General features: G+C 40.1%; 1 protein-coding gene across 1 annotated transcript in view; it reads left to right on the top strand.

The window, feature by feature from the left end:
- ILRUN (inflammation and lipid regulator with UBA-like and NBR1-like domains) overlaps positions 1-17,588 on the top strand; it is an 87,058-nt gene that overhangs the window by 43,712 nt on the left and 25,758 nt on the right. The window contains exon 3 of the mRNA XM_036415339.2: positions 3,647-3,844. Coding sequence (XP_036271232.1) covers positions 3,647-3,844 — 198 coding nt within the window. The remainder of the gene's footprint in view (positions 1-3,646; positions 3,845-17,588) is intronic.

Consider the following 17,588-nt stretch of genomic DNA (forward strand, 5'->3'; position numbering starts at 1 on the left):
GCCAGTCATAAAATAGTTTTTCTGTCTATAAGCTAAATGCTTTCCATCTGATTAAGGAAAACCTGGCCTATAACTGACAGGTGTGTTATTAAAGAGAGGAAAAGTGCGCATGTGCACTGGTTCTTTGGCATCATCCTAATCTGGCTTGAGTTCTCTCTGGAACTACAGTAGCCACACAGAAGTAGGGCAGGCCTTTACTGTTTCTCCTCTGGCTCTCTTACTCTCATTCATAATCTTCCCTAAGAGATAGTGCTCACTGAAAGTTTCATAAATGATTTTCATGATTCCTATCTGCTGTCATGTTTTAGGTATGCCAGGCATTCAAATATACAACAGAAGAGATTAATAGAAATTGCACATAGTTGTCTCAGCACCTTCCTCAAAGGAGATAAATGTCACACATTGTTTACAATTAAACTCCTAATACTGTTTAAATTCTTTTATTTAGAACACAGAAAAATAGAAGTGAGACTTTTAATGACATAGATACAAAAATCCCACGATCCAAACTTTGTCACTATTTGCATGTTAGAAGCTTGGGAAACTTGAGCAGGAAACTACATTGGAGTTTAAAGTGAATATTTGAAGCTGTCCCTTAAAGATGAATGTGGATAATACTCTTTACCAGCACACACAGCTAGCTTCTCAGTTGTTGCAACCTTGCTCTCGTCCAGGTGTAGTGAATTTAGCTGAGCATGTAGTGAGAGCTCTGGCGTTTCTCTGACTTTGTGAAGTAGATGTGGTTGTCCTATGAGAGTGCCATTAGAGGCATCTTTATCTTTTGAACTACATAGAAGTGAATATAAAAGAGTTGGGAGAAGAACTTGAGAAAGAATAAATATTCCTCCATTTTTCTTTTAGCTCCTTAAAATAGTAAGTTTTATACCTTTCTCTACAGTATGATTATAGATAGCATTCCACTTCATTCATTCCACAAATTTTTATGTTTTAGTCAGTTTATCAGGTACAGGGGGAATATGGTAACAAAATTAATGAAGATTCATGTTTTTATGTCACTTCCTTTGAAATGTAGTTTTTAAATTTATGGGGTTAAAAGAATAGGCGATCTTTACTGAGATTTGTTGACTTCTGCATTGCTCTTTGAATGTTCCTTACTGTCTCCAAACACTTCTATAATCACATGCCGAATAAGTCCCAGGCTTTCTAGAACTGATTGACTTTTATTTCATTTTTGCTATGCACTCCATCATCTCAAAATCACAATATAATAATGGGTTTTTAAAAATATTTTTAAATAAAATTTAATTCCGGGACAGCTAAAGAATCACAGCCTTAATCATAAGCATGCTTCTTGTGGTTGTCTGCTCTGGACAGCCAAGTATTTCCCATATCCAGACAGTCTTGGTTTTCCTTATTTTCTTAGAGGTTCAAAAACAGACACATTCTTGGATTTTCATATAAACAGATATTGTCTTGTTACTGGGGTGTGTGTGTATGTGAAAGAATAATTGTGAATTCAGCTTTATAACAGTAGTTTAACTTCCTACTTGGATCTTGGTCTTTAAAGAAATCAACATTTTCCAAGATGCTTCATGTCAGCTGCTACTACTCTTGACATAGACAGGTATGCTTTTGCCAGGACATAGGCCCATAAATGTAAAACAGAATTCGCATATATTACCAGGGTATCATTCACAACCTATGCACCAGCCACAGGGGGTTTCTGTAGTATATACAATACTTAAGAGGATACTTTGCTAGCAGGTTTTTTTGTTTTGTTTTGTTTTGTTTTGTTGTGTTGTGTTGTGTTGTGTTGTGTGTGTGTGTGTGTTTAAGAAGTTGGGACAAAACATACTGCCACTGTTTCATCTGTTACCCCTTCAGAGCCAGGCGCCACAGAGGATGCTGTTCATTATGGGGCTGAGATCTCAGCAGTAGAGTGCTGGTTGATTTTCTCTCTGGTTCTCTTTTCAATAGCAAGCCATCATGTATTTTAAAAACACCATGACAGCTCTAGAACAAGATAGTGAGGCACCCTAGAATACTGTTAGGAAGTAAATTTCAAGCATGATGTGTCCTGAGAGCCCTGCCATATTCACCTTTTCATGTGATTTATTTGTATAATGAATGTATGGATTCTTCAAAAAGGAAATCTAGAGTAAAAAGGAATGTATTGGAGAGACTTCACAGGAAAAATCTAGTCACTATGTGGCTACCTGTGACTAGTTAGATCAAGCCAATATATAGATTTCTCATTTGCATTAGTTTACATGAAAATAGATACACAGGAGTAGGTACCAAATAAGTTCTTAGCCACTTCCAAAAGAAGAAAGGCATTCCTGCCAAACCATTTCTCTGTACTGACATTCCTGCCCTCTGGCTGATGTCATTACACACACGTCACTGTGTTGTTGTCAGGGAAATTTATCGCACTGTTCATATTTTTCCCCACTACTTCAGTTTGAACCTGCACATGAAACTTTCACTTGATACCTCTTTTAGAAAATTATTTTTATTTTAGTCCTCTTACTAGGATATGTTTTTATGTTATTTTAGAAAGAGAAGAGGGGTGAGGGTGAGAGAGAGAAACGTCAGTGTGAGAGAGTATGAGCCCTAACCAGGGATTGAACCCACAACCCAGGTGTGTGCCCTAACTGGAATAGAACCTATAACCTTTTGGGTGCACAGGATGAATGATGCTCAACAACTTGAGCCACTCAGCAAAAAAAGCAATTTTGAAGTATAAACAGTATCATAGAAATTACTTCCTATGTGTTTCATCCTCTTACCTGAGTGAAAAAAACTGGGGAGAGGCAGACATATTTTTACTATGAATTTCAGCTGAAAATGCTAGAGTGAAAATTGACCTATTACCTATTAGTAGAGAAAGCATCCAAAGATGTGGCCCGGTGCTGCTTGTAATGGCTCTTTACATAAATCATTCTCTGTTAATCCTTACCTGAGGATATTTTCCTATTGACTTTTTAAAAATATATTTTTATTGATTTTAAATAGGAAGGGAGAGAGAGGTAGAAACATCAATGATGAGAGAGAATCATTGAATGGCTACCTTCTGCAAGCCTCCTACTGGGGATTGAGCCTGCAACTTGGGCATGTGCCCTTGACTGGAATCAAACCTGGGACCCTTCAGTCTACAGGCCGACGCTCTATTCACTGAGCCAAACCGGTTAGGGCTCCATTGATTTTTAGAGATATTGGAAAGGAGGAAGGGGAAGGGAGAGAGAGAGAGAGAGAGACAGAGACAGACATTGATGTTAGAGAGACACATGGGTTAATTGCCTTGCATGCGTCTTAATGGGCTGGGGATTGAACCTGCAACCCAAGAATTGAACCTATGACCCTTCATTGCACACTCTGATGCTCTAACCATTGAGCACACAAGCCAGGGCACATATATCATTCTTAGATTCTACAGATTAAGTTTGATGTTTGGCCTCCCCTAGGGTCACTTGAAATACATCTTAAGGAACTGCCTTGCTTTTGCTGTATGTACCCTCTCTTAGGTTGTTTACTTTGATAATTCCCTCTGATTAGTCATGTGAGAAGTTCTATAGCTTAGGGATATGTGGGTAGAATCACGTGTCTGAGAGACAAAGAAAGAGGCTTCTTCTATGGCTTTGTACCCACTGATTGCTTAACATTTTTTTCTTTTGCTTAAACTCAGGGGCAGAGGCCTGGCCTCCAGGGGTTTGTCTTAAATATGTCGGGGGAGACCAGTTTGGACATGTGAACATGGTGATGGTGAGATCACTAGAGCCCCAAGAGATTGCAGACGTCAGCGTCCAGATGTGCAGCCCTAGCAGAGCAGGCATGTATCAGGGGCAGTGGCGGATGTGCACTGCTACAGGACTCTATTATGGAGGTGAGTATGTCCTTGTGGGACCCAGGGTGAAGGAATATATCTTAATGCATCCCCAGTGTTGCTCAGAGACCCTGTGAATTACATAACAGGGCATGGCCTCTTTTAAAGTCACTCTGTATAGGTGAATAACTTGAATTTAATGGCTACCTGGTTCGATCTAGTGCTTTCCCTTTTACACTGGGATTTTAATTAATATTTAGTGAATTATATGAGATATATCTTGCATTCTAAAAAATGATTTAGTAATGTTGCAGTTTTTATTATATAATCACTATAAGAATACTGAAAGCAATCTTTGCTTATAGAATATCTAGACACAAGTCATATAAAAAAAGATAACGTACAAAACGTGCATACTTTCATCCTGGCTGGTATGGCACAATGGTTGGAGTGACGACCTGTGGACTGAATGGTTACAGGTCAGTCAAGGACATGACCTTGGTTATGGGTTTGCTCCATGCCCCAAGTGGGACATGTGCAGAAGGCAGCTGGTCCATGTGTCTCTCAGGCCAATGTTTCTTTCTCTCTCCTTCCCCCTTCTACTTTCTCTAAAAAACATCCTTGGGTGAAGATTAATAAAAAACAAAACAAAAAAAAAAGTGCATACTTCTTCAACCTAATGACCTGTCAAGCTGCTAATGCCTCTCACACCTTCTCTTTGTTGCCAAACTTTTTGAACAAAGTGATCTATACTCACCATCTTGTCTGTCTGTTTTCCATTTATTTTTCAACCCAATCTATTCCTTTTATAAAAGGAAATTTTCTTTTAAAAACAACAACATATTTTTATGATTTTTAGAGAGAAAGAAGGGAGGAACAGAGAGAGAAACATCGATGTGACAGTGAACATTGAACAGCTGCCTCTCACATGCACCCTACTGGGGATCAAGCCCAAAACCCCTTGCATGTGCCCTGACCAGAGATCGACAGCATTTCAGTGCATGGAATAATGCCCAACCAACCGAGCTACATGGGCCAGGGCTCAGTCCCGTCTGTTATTGACCCATTCTAATTAAATGTTTATCAACCATGAGAACCCAGTTACCAGATCTAGCAGTCTTCATACTAACTAACCTATCATTTGGCACCATATTCTAAAAGTTTTTTGAAATGTGTACCTTCCTAGAGTCACATAATACCTCTCTTAACTCTGATTGTTCTTGCTCTATCTCTGTTGAGTCCCATCTTTGCCTTAGGATTACTAGATTGTGAACTGGGCTCCGATCATGCTCAGTGACCTCATCTACTCACATGGTTTCAGCTCTCACCAATACAGCATACATGGTGATGCTCAAATTCATATCTATGTCTGCACACTCTTTATGGAGCGCCAAACCTGTGTTTTAACTGTTTATGGACAGGATACCTGGATGTTCTGTAGATTTCTGAATTTTAACATCTCGTAGGCAAACTTACATTCTTCTCATTGGCACCTCAGTGAGATGATCAGGCTTGAGACGTTTGAGTCACCTCTTTTTTTTCTGTGTAATTATACTTAATCACAGATCAATCCCTGTTGGTTCCACTATATTCCATATTCTGGAAATCCAAAGAAGAATAAATAGGAAATAGTTCTTCTCCTCAGGGTGCTCTTTAAAAATAAATAAAAAATAAATTTAAAAAAAGGAGAGGGAGAGAGAGTTAGAAACATCAATGATGAAAGAGAATCATTGATTGGCTGCCTCCTGTATGCCCCTGACTGGGAATCTTAATAATTTATTAATCATGGTTCCATGATTTTCTGGTTTTGTTTTTTTTTAATCAGTGGAGTTCTTTCCTTGATAGTAGCATATATGAATGCCCCCTTCTAATAAGGGGAAAAGATAAAAGTGAAACTGATTTTGTTGAATTGAAAGGTTCCTTAGCCTGCCGTGCTCTCTGTCTGAGATGTCTGACCTTCAGAGCTCTGTGCTGTGTAGTTTGAAAACTCTTTATCTGTTTTAGCAAAGAATTTCATTTCATTTTACAAACTTACTGTATTTCATTAAATTTAGATTACTATTGATTGTCAAACACATCCTGATAGCAAAGGTGTTATATAACTGGCAGAAAATGCATATAATATACATAAAAACCACAACTAAGAATACATGAAAAAACACACAAAACACCTGCCATTTTACCCATGGTTGGGACTTCCTAGTATTTCTTGCTCATTTTCTTAACTTGTTAGCTCATTGAGCATAGTGTGGTGGCAAGAACTCAGAATGTAGAACCAGGTTGCCTGGGCATAAACTTGGACAAGTTAGGTAATTCTCTGTCCCTTATCTTTCTGTTTTAACAACAAAGCTTGTATTTTTTTTTTTTTTTAATTTGTTTTATTTTTGGTGGGGTGGTCTCTATAGTCTTTAGATGGTCTTCTCTAGAAAGAATCCATTCTTATTTTTTATATTTATTGTGTTTTAGCTAATTTCCTCAAAAGGACACCTGTAGGACACTTGGCTCTTGGGAAGAAGTAAGAGCATGAGTTATCCCTATTTTAGTCTTGGTGCCACTGGTAATATGCCTGTCCTATTCCTAGTAGAGTGCCTGTTTCCAAAATTCTACAAGAGAGATTTACCCCTGCACTGTGATACTTTTCTACAAATCATAGGGGTCCTAGTTGTGAAGTAAGCTAAGGTCATACTCTTTTTATAATACATTTTTACTAGAGGCCCAGTGCACGAATTCATGCACCAGTAGGGTGCCTTGGCCTGGCCTATGGGATCGAGCCAAAACCAGCTCTCCAACATCCCCTGAGGAGTCCTGCATTGTGAGAGGGCACAGGCCAGGTTGAGGGACCCCACCAGTGTTTGATTGGGACCAGGGAGATAAATGGGAGGTTGGCCAGCCAGGGAGGGACCACGGTAGGGTTCCAGGGCATGCCCGGCCTGTGTCGCTCAGTCCCGATCGGCTGGACCCCAGCAGCAAGCTAACCTACTGGTCTAAGCATCTGTCCCCTGGTGGTCAGTGCATGTCATAGTGAGCGGTTGAGCGGCCTTAGCATGTCAGCATATTATGCTTTGATTGGTTTAATGGCTGACTGGACGACCGGACACTTAGCATATTAGGCTCTTATTATATAGGATTGATTTCAGAGAGGAAGGGAAGAGGGAAAGAGAGATACAAACATCAGTGATGAAAGAGAGTGGTCAGCTGCCTCCTGCTTGGGGATCCTCCTGCTGGGGATCAAGTCCAGAACCCTGGGCATATGCCCTGACCAGGCACCAAAACATGACCCCCTGGGTCATAGGTTGGTTCTCAACCACTGAGCCAGGTTGGCTGGGCAAAGGTCATACTCTTGTTATCACATTCTGATGAAGGTTTCTCCCACTTGAAATAGATCTTTTTGTAAATACTTCACATGAGTCCCTAGGGACATTTCATGTGTCCATTGAATACTTATACATTATAGTTTCCCAGAGGTTAGGAATGAAAATTTGCTTATTAAACTTCCAAACTGTAATATGTCCTACATATTAGGAGAGATATTGGGTGCTCTGTGTAAACCAACTGTTTATTTCCTAAAACTTTTGTTAAGTTCATACTCTAACTTCTCCAATTTACAGAGTGTCTTCCCTAGCCTGTAATTTCAGGGCTGTCCCATCTCATTCATCTGTATTTTAACTTCCATGTTATAAAAGCTCTGGTTTCATACAGACTTCCTCTAGACACGAGTCTTCTGTTTAGATGCTATTCTATTTGGCATTTCTGCCAGTTCTTTTTTTTTTTTTTTTTTAAATATATTTTATTGATTTTGTACAGAGAGAAGGGAGAGAGATAGAGAGTTAGAAACATCGATGAGAGTCATCGATCAGCTGCCTCTTGCACACCCCCTACTGGGGATATGCCCTTGACCGGAATCGAACCCGGGACCCTTCAGTCCCCAAGCCGACGCTTTATCTATTGATCCAAATCGGTCTCGGCCATTTCTGTCAGTTCTTTTCCTATTAACCCCAACTTTAGAATGTCTCTCTTTTATGTTGGACTGAAAAAGACTGCCTCATTTACTTCTAGAAGATCCTTAATACAGTATTTTCTGTTTCATTTCTGACCTCTAGAATTCTCTGATATCAGAAATATTAGTAGCCCTTGAAAACAACAGATTTCTTTTTTGACAAAAAATGCTGACCTAAACTGATAGTGATTTGTATGGGAAATGTTTTTAGAAGAGACATTTCAAAATGTAAATGAATCTGAAATCCTTAATTATTTTTATGTTATGAGATCTTTAATAAGTTTATAGGGTGATAGGCTATTTCAGCTTCAGAGAAGGAAGCCTGCCTTTGGTTGTATTGCCACCAGGGGATGGTGTCTGATTGGTGGTCATTCTACATGAGTCAAAGGCAATGTGAAATGGCTGTCCTGTCCAGATTAACCTCTAAAATGCAGATATTTGGGTCCTTAACCTCTGTGGAGCACAGACAATTAAGAAGTCAGGTGAACCTAGGGGCACGGCTCAGTGGTTGATTGTTGACCTATGAACCAGGAGATCACGGATTCATGGTCAGGGCAGTTTCCTGGGTTGTAGGCTCAATCCCCAATGTGGGGTGTGCAGGAGGCAGCTGATCAATGATTCTCTCTCATTATTGATGTTTCTATCTCTTCCTCCCTCTCCCCTCCTCTCTGAAATCAATAAAAATATATTTTAAAAAAGAAATCAGATGAAACAGTGATCCATCTATAAAGTAGAGTAAAAAAAATATTTGCATGCCCTGGTATGAAGCATCAAATTTTTTAACTTTTGAAATTCAACTGAGTCATTTCAATGTGTTCTCTTAGTGCTAACACTGTTTATTTTATCAAATATTACGTCTAGTAATAATTAATGTCGTCTTCTAATACTTTTTTAAATCGAATTTATTTAAACAATACAACAAAATTTAATCAACAATATAGTTGCCGTTGTTTTCTACTACTTGTGCCCAACGCTCAGGAAGCATTTTAATCCCTTTGTTGTAAAATTCTTGTGATTTTGATGCCAAAAATTCGGTCAATGCATTTTTGAGGCATTCTTCATTATTAAATTTTTTTCCAAGAAGAAAGTTTTGCAAAGAACGAAACAAATGGTAATCGGAAGGGGCAATATCAGGAGAATATGCAGGTTGAGGGAGAACTTCCCATTCCAACTGGCGCAGTTTTTCAGCAGTGATTCTTGCAGTATGCGGTCGTGAGTTATCGTGGTGAAGAATTACGCCTTTCCGATTAATCAGCGTGGGTTCTTTTTCTCTTAAAGCTTGGGCTAACCTTTCCAATTGGGCACTATACACTGCACTTGTAATGGTTTGGTTAGATGGTAAAAGTTCATAATGAAGAATTCCTTTAAAATTCCACCAAACACACAACATCACTTTTTTCGCATGCAAGTCAGGTTTTGGCATGGGCTGCGGAGCCTCATTTTTGTCCAACCATTGAGGCCGCCTTTTCAAATTAACATACAGCACCCATTGTTCATCTCCGGTCACAATTTGCTCTAAAAACGGCAAACGGTTTTGACGAGAGAGGAGCGAACTGCAAATTGTGACTCTTTGATTACGGTTGTTGTCTGTCAACTCATGAGGAACCCATTTTCCAAACTTTTGGACTTTGCCAAGTGCACGCAATTGATTGGAAATTGTTTTTTTGTGAACAATTTAAAGTTGTCGCAAGCTCTTGTTGGGTAATTTGAGGATTTTGCCCCAAAAGAGCTTGAAGAGCTTCTTGATCAAAATTGGACACACGGCCTCGACCACTCTTGTCATCAGACGAAAAATTTCCCTCGCGAAATTTCTCAAACCAATGCTGGCATTTTCTGGCGCTAACTGCTCTTGACCAAGAGCACTACAGATGTTTTTTGCAGCCTCACTTGCTTTTCTTCCTAATTGGAACTCGTAAAGCATGCAGTGCCGAATATGCTCTTCATCCGCCATCTTCTTAGCCCTAGTTTTGCAATAAAAACCAAACCAAACACAAACTTTTTCAAGCAAAACTTGTTAATTGCACTTCACACGTTCTGTAGATACCACGTGTTTGAAGGTTATGTCAATACAAGTCAACGCCAAGCAAGATTTTAAACGAATGTTTAAAAACGACATTAATTATTACTAGACCCAATAGTTATATAATTTTGCAGTCAATAACTACATAAGGATTTGGTAGAAGGGCAGTAATATAATTTGAAAGCATCATGTTTTTTTCTTATGGTAGTTATAGCCCATTTAACAGAAATTTCTTTGATCTGGAATGTTAGGTTCCAAGGATACAGAACTTTGGAATTGATCATTCCTTTAACAATCTTAAAAGAAAATATAATTTTTATTAAAATATTAATATGCAAATATTAATATTTTATATTTCATATAATACTGGCTTTTGGGATAGTTTACTTTTTCCATATGGTATATTTATTGTAAATCTTTATTGTTGAAAATATTACATATGTCCCTTATTTTTTCCCCATTGACCCGACCCTGTGCCCTGCTCCCCCTCTGCCCCAGACCTTCATTACCCTATTGTCTTTGTCCTTGGATTATGCATATATGCATACAAGTTGTTTGATTGATCACTTCCTACATACCCACTTTTCTCGCTGAGATTCCACAGTCTGTTCTATGCTTCTGTCTCTGAATCTATTTTGTTCAATTTATTTTGTTCATTAGATTCCACATATGAGTGGGATCATATGATACTTGTGTTTCTCTGACTGGCTTATTTCGCTTAGCATAATACTCTGCAGGCCACTCCATGCTGTCTCAAATTATAAGAGATCCTTCTTTTTTACTGCAGGATGGTATAAATGTACCACAGCTTTTTTATGCACTCATCTACTGATGGGCACTTGGGCTGTTTCCAGGTCTCAGCTATTGTAAATTGTGCTGCTATGAACATAAGGGTGTATACATTCTTTCTGATTAGTGTTTCAGGATTCTTAGAGTATATTTTTAGAAGTGGGGTCACTGGGTCAAATGGCAGTTCTATATTTAATATTTTGAGGAAACGCCATACTATTTTCCATAATGGCTGCACCAGTCTGCATTCCCACCAGCAGTGAACTAGGTAGGATTCCCTTTTTGCCACATCCTCACCAGCCCTTGTCATTTGTTGATGGTAGCCATTCCGACAGATATGAGGTGATACCTCATTGTTGTTTTAATTTGTATCTCTCTGATGATCAGTAACTTTCAGCATCTTTTTATATGTCTTTTGGCATCTGTATGAACATTTTGGAGAAGAGTCCATTTTAGGTCCTTTGTTTATTTTTTAAAATAAGTCTTTATTGTTCAGATTATTACAGTTGTTCCTCTTTTCCCCCCCATAACTCCTCGACACCCGGTTTCCACCCCACCCCACCCCACCCCATTGATGTAAGATTGGTGTAATACTACCTCTATTGTCCTCGTCCATAGGTGTAAGATGTTTGTCCAATCTCTTCCTGCACCCCCATACTCCCTTCCCCCCGAGAATTTTCAGTCTCCTTTTCTATGCCCCTGATTCTATTATATTTGCCAGTTTATTCTGTTCTTCAGTTTTTTTTATTCACTTGATTTTTTAGATTCACTTGTTTATATGTATTTGTTGTCACTTTGTGGTTCATAATTTTTATCTTTACCTTTTTCTTCCTCTTTTTAGAGAGTACCCTTCAGCATTTCATATAATACTGGTTTGGTGGTGATGAACTCCTTTAGCTTTTTCTTGTCTGTGAAGCTCTTTATCGGACCTTCCATTCCAAATAACTTTGCTGGGTAGAGTAATCTTGGTTATAGGTTCTTGCTATTCATCATTTTGAATATTTCCTGCCACTCCCTTCTGGCCTGCATAATTTCTGTTGAGAAATCAGCTGACAGTCATATGGGTTCTCCCTTGTAGGAAACTGTTTTGCTTTTGCTGCTTTTAAGATTTTCTCTTTGTCTTTTGCCCTTGGCATTTTATTTTTATTTTTTTTTATTTTATTTTATTTTATTTTTTTAAATATATTTTATTGATTTTTTTACAGAAAGGAGGAGAGAGGGATAGAGAGCTAGAAACGTCGATGAGAGAGAAACATCGACCAGCTGCCTCTTGCACACCCCCCACCGGGGATGTGCCCGCAACCAAGGCACATGCCCTTGACCGGAATCGAACCCGGGACCCTTCAGTCCGCAGACCGACGCTCTACCACTGAGCCAAACCGGCCTCGGCTGCCCTTGGCATTTTAATTATGATGTATCTTGGTGTGGTCCTCTTTGGATTCCTTTTGTTTGGGGTTCTTTGCGCTTCCTAGACTTGTAAGTCGACTTCTTTCACCAGGTGGAGGAAGTTTTCTGTCATTATTTCTTCAAATAGGTTTTCAGTATCTTGCTCTCTCTCTTCTTCTGGCACCCCCATAATTCTGATGTTGGTATGCTTGAAATTGTCCCAGAGGCTCCTTACACTATCTTCATATTTTTGGGTTCTTTTTTTTTCCTGCTTTTCCGATTAGGTGTTTTTTGTTTTTTCGTATTTCACATCTTTGACTTGATTCTTGGGATCCTCTAGTCTGCTGTTGGATCTCTGTATATTATTCATTTTAGTCAGTGTATGTTTAATTTCTAGTTGTTCCTTTTTCATATCCTGGAAGTTTTCACTAAATTTATCAGCGGTTTCTAGAAGATTCTTGAGTAAGCTATAACCATGGTTTTGAGCCCTATATCCAGTAGTTTACTTTCCTCCATTTCTTTCATTTGTGACCTGTTTCTTTGTCTCCGTATTTTGGCTGCTTCCCTGTGTTGATAGAGTGACTTTGTGTGGTAGGTGTTCTATGGGGCCCAATGGCTCAGCCTCCCTAATTACCTGATGTGGACGCTCTTGCTGCACCCCTTTGTGGGCTTGTGCACAGACTTATTATAGTTAAGCCTTGATTGTTACTGGTATCACTGGGAGGAATTGACCTCCAGGCCAATTGGCTGTGAGATCAGTTCTATGATGGGAGAACTTCTGTGTTGGAGACACACTTATGGGGCAAGACTTGCTTCAGTGGGGCTTTGGCGTTTAATGAGTCTGCCCCCTGAGTTTATCTCTTATGGATCTGAAAAGTTGTAGTCTGGATGGTCTCTCTCTGACCACTGGGTACACTGGCTCTTGTTCTCCAAGGGGAGAGGCCTCCTAGCAGGAGTTACAGAGAGATCTGCAGATTTCCTCCTTTGTTTGGGGTTGGAGGTGCCCAGATGAGGCCCAGCTATGAAGCAGTGCAAGCTGCTGTGGAGCCTTGGGTCTTCTTTTAGAGGCTCTGGGGCTCTTTGATCCAGCCGTGGTACATTAGGTTTCAGATTGCAAAGGCCCGGGCCATTCATATGCAAAAGCCAATGTGCACAGCTTGGGTAGGGTTGTAAATTGGATGAGGCGGGGTCTCAGGGAATTACCAGGGTGGAGGAGCAAATAGTAATGACTGACCGTCAGTCCTTCCTGGAAGAGGTCTCGTGTTTCTGTGTTCTTCGGCACTGTGCAGGAACAATGATCACTGAAAGCGCCTCTGAGAGAAAGCTGTCCTTGAGTTCTGCCCAGTGCCAGACAGTCCAGTTTCTCCCTGTATGAGTCTGGACCCCCAGAGTCTAGTCTGGGACTGGAATTCAAAGCAGTCAGGAGCTTGTATCTCCCTCTTGACTGAAAAAGACAACAGCATACTCAGTTGCCAGCCCTTTCCATGTGTGCCTCCGTGCCCCTGCACTTCACTTGTGCACCTCCACCCCTCCTCCGAATCTCAGTGTGCTTTTCTCTTTCCTTCTAGTTGTATAATTTCCACTCAGCCAGCCTTCCTGTCATTCTGGATGATACTCATTTTGTCTTTTAGTTGTAGTTTTGAAGTGGTTGTGCGCAACAGCAAGTTCAGGTGTTTTACCTATGCTGCCATCTTGGTTTCTCCCGGAATTGGCATTCTTGTAAAAAATCATTTGACCAATAAATTTGAGGATTTATTTCTTAGTTCTTCATTCTCTTCCATGGTATATATGCCTGTCTTTCTGCCAGTACTACACTATTTTGTTGTTTTGTAATAAGTTTGGAAGTCAAGAATTGTGAGACCTCTAACTTTGTTCTTCATTTTCAAAATCATTTTGCTATTGGTGACAACCTACCTGATCCCTCCATTGCAATAAGGGGAAGGAGGAGAGAGACTTCTATAAGGTTTGGGTTTGTGCTGAACGATTTTGAAGAGGTTGCCGAAACTGGTTTGGCTCAATGGATAGAGCGTCGGCTTGGGAACTGAAAGGTCCCGGGTTCGATTCCGGTCAAGGGCATGTACCTTGGTTGCGGGCATATCCCCAGTAGGGGGTGTGCAAGAGGCAGCTGATCGATGACTCTTATTGATGTTTCTAACTATCTCTCTCCCTTCCTCTCTGTACAAAATCAATAAAAATGTATTTAAAAAAAAAAGAGGCTTTCAAGCAAGTGGGGATCAATTTTGGATTGGCTTCCATTTCTGAGGCAAGGTTAGCAAAGAGGATTAATTAGGGTTTGGGTGCTGTCTTGAGACAAGGACAGTTTGGCAATTGGGTGTCCTCAGTAACAAAGCAGGTCTGGGGTATCATTGGTAAGAAAGCAGTGACCCTCAGAGAGAGCTGTTACAGCATTTTACAGCTGCTGACTGACCTTGGGAGAAATAATGTTTCCTATTAACTTTGCACCTGCCTTTATCTGTGTCTGCTCTCCCACCCCAGCTAATGGCAGGGTTATTTTTTTCTTTCATTCTGAGCTGATGTATATCTTTCGTGTCTGACATGTTTTTACTCTTTTAATGGATTTGGGAAGTAGGAAATCATTATATCTTGACTTGAAGCTAATAAGTAAGTGATTATAATCTCCCCCTCCCCCATTTAAAGTAAAAGCACATAATTAGTAAATAGAGCATGATTTGGAAAAATTGTGAAGTAGGAATAGTTTATTTGTTATTGCCATTTCCACTTGCTCTCTGAGCCCCTCTCCCTCTGATGGGCATCTGGGACCCTTCACTGTTTCGTCTCACCTAGGCTTCCAGTATTTTTTTGTAGGCTTTTCTTTCTTTTCCCCTATGTGAACTTGTGCTCGTTGGTTGACCTGATGGTGAGGTTATGGTAGCTTAATACGTTCCTTTGAGGGCATTTGCATTTTAAAAAGAAATTTCTGAGAATAATACTGAAGCTAAGGAACAAGTTTCTAATGCACATTTCAGGTGAGATGAGGTGGTGGGGAGTGAGGGTGGGAAAGGTAGTAGTTATTTGAGTAGAAGTCAGACCTCACGTAGTCACTCTGTCTAAATGGGGCCCTAGAAATCAGAAGTTGTCCTCTGAGAAGCTGATGACTGGTGGTGCTGCCTGCCTTTGCCTCTTCTTCCTCAGGTGCTGAGGAAAACATAGTAAAAGCACCTGAGTGCCTGCTGAGCAAGGCTATTGTGTTAATAACGTGGAAATGCATGCTGGAAGCTGAGCTTCAGGCAGATCAGTGCAAGGACGATTGGAGGTGCCCTCTTCTTACAGTGGTACACACTGTTACCTTGGTAGTTCCAAGAGGCAGACACCAAGATGTGGACACCTGCTCATAGCGTTGACCTAAGCACTATCTGTTGGGTCTTGTTTTAGTTCAGAGACGACCAGTGCTCAGACTTTCTCCTTTCAAGCCTTTCTCACTGAAGCTAGGCAATACATACCCAGTTTTCCCTCAAGAAGAAATGTGAGCCCATAGCTTGTGGCCCAGCAACTGACTGGTACCTCTGCAGACCCAAGTTGTTTCTTTTTTTATTTGGGGGAGAGGGAGGGGGGGGCAGGGAAAGGGAGAAAGATATAGAAACATCAGTGATGAGAAAGAATCATTGATCAGCTGCTTCCTGCATGCTGCACCCTAGGCATATGCCTTGACTGGGAGTCAAACTGTGACCCCCTGATTCATATGTCAGCACTCAACTACTGAGCCACACCGGTTGTTTCTTAATCCTAGGGAAATGTGAAGTTCCTGTTGTGCTTTGAAGATGAGTTGTTTTAGGAAGGATTTGAGTCTCCAACCTCCAAATCTACAAGTGGCTTCCATGGTAATCTTCCATGTATATGCCAACTAAGCATATACCTACTGGTGTTATAGCTTTCTTGACTCATAGCTCCTGAGGATAAGCCCAAGGCTATTGTTCTAGACATCAGAAGCTTGCACTTTTTTGGGGGGAGGGGGGTGGTGGGCAGTTTATTCCACATCAGAAGCCTGCAACATTTCAATCCTAGCCATAGTTTGAACTACTTTGAAGCTTCCTGTAAACTGGATTTTTGAAAGTGGTGCTTTCCCAAGTTCTCTTTGGGAGCCCAGACCAAGTGGAACCTATTATGCCACAGTTCTTGCTTGCTTAACTGTGGCTTCTGAAGACCCCTTGTGCAGGCAGAGGTAGACTACAATTAGGCCGCCTCAGCCCAACATCCACATCACGGCGATGGTTCATTTGTACTGTTGCCCTGTTTGATGACTGTTAACTGGCCCTTTCCTTAGGCTCTGCTGAGGAGTGACACTGGAAAGGAGCCATCTCCCTGTAGATAGGAGTGACTCTTGTAGGATTGAAGTTGGGCTTTTGAGACCTCTGAAGAACTTGAGCATGTGATAGGCCCTGCCTCCCTGCCCTCCTACAACCTGTCTGCCCACTGCCGGATGAAAGCCCTCCCCTTTGTAGTCAGTTCACTACAGAATGGTTTGTGTTGGCTGTGTTGCAGCTTTCCCTCTTAATACCTGAAAAAACTATTTTTAATGCTATACTAATTTCTTTTTAGTAGATTTTACTCTGAACTGATTTTAGAATTATAGGAAAGAGTCAGAGATGATAGAGTGTTCTCATATACCCAATTCCTTCCATCGTTAGCATCTTACACATAACCAGCACACACTTGTTAGAGTGAAGACATCAACATTGGGACATTACTGTTTATTTCGATTTTATCAGTTTTCCTCTCAGTTTTCCTCTTTCTGTTCAAGAATCCAGTCTAGGTGCCACACTATATTTAGTTGTGTCTCCCCGTTTCCTCTGGTCTGTGACAGTTGCTCAGTCTTTCCATGTTTCTCATAACCTCTGATCGTTTTAGGAATACCATCTAATGTCCTTTATAATAAATACTTTCAATCTGAGCTTGTCTGATTTTTTCTTTGTGATTAGACTGATATTATGGTTTTGGGGAAGAATACACAGTGGGGAAGTATGTTTATTTATTTTATGGGATACTTGAAATTTGTATAACCTCATTGGAGATGTTAACCATGATCACTTGGTCAAGTAGTTTGTCACCAAGTAGTTCTTCACTGTAAAGTTACTGTGCTTCCTACTCTATTGTTTGGAAATGAATCACTAAGTTTAGCTTGCCCTCAAGGTAGGTTGGGGGATATATAGAATTAAGTCCCATCTCTTGGAAGGGGTAGCATCTGTATATAATATTTTTAGTTTTCTATAAGGAAGTTTCTTCTACTCTATTTAGTCAATTATTTATATAACTATGGAGTCATGTATATTTATTTTACACTTTGAGTTATAATGCAATACTTTGGTATTTGTTTTGGTTACCAAATTGTTCTAATTTTATACTTATTAAAAGTTTGATCATATCTAAAGGAATGAGTTGAATGAAATAATATTATAGTACCTTCTAGGTCCTAAGTTCTGTACCAGGAGCTTTAAAAACTCACCTTAAAATAATATATTCTAAAATAAGTTTCTCCATTCGTTTACTAATCCCTGATTGTGTAGCCTTGGCCCTTGGTTCTGCTTCCTTAATTACTTTTCTAGGACATCCTGATTGCTCATTTATTTGATATTGGCCCCAAATAACATAATGTC

This window comes from Pipistrellus kuhlii, unplaced genomic scaffold (genome assembly GCF_014108245.1).
Source record: "Pipistrellus kuhlii isolate mPipKuh1 unplaced genomic scaffold, mPipKuh1.p scaffold_m20_p_5, whole genome shotgun sequence".
Lineage (NCBI taxonomy): Eukaryota > Metazoa > Chordata > Mammalia > Chiroptera > Vespertilionidae > Pipistrellus > Pipistrellus kuhlii.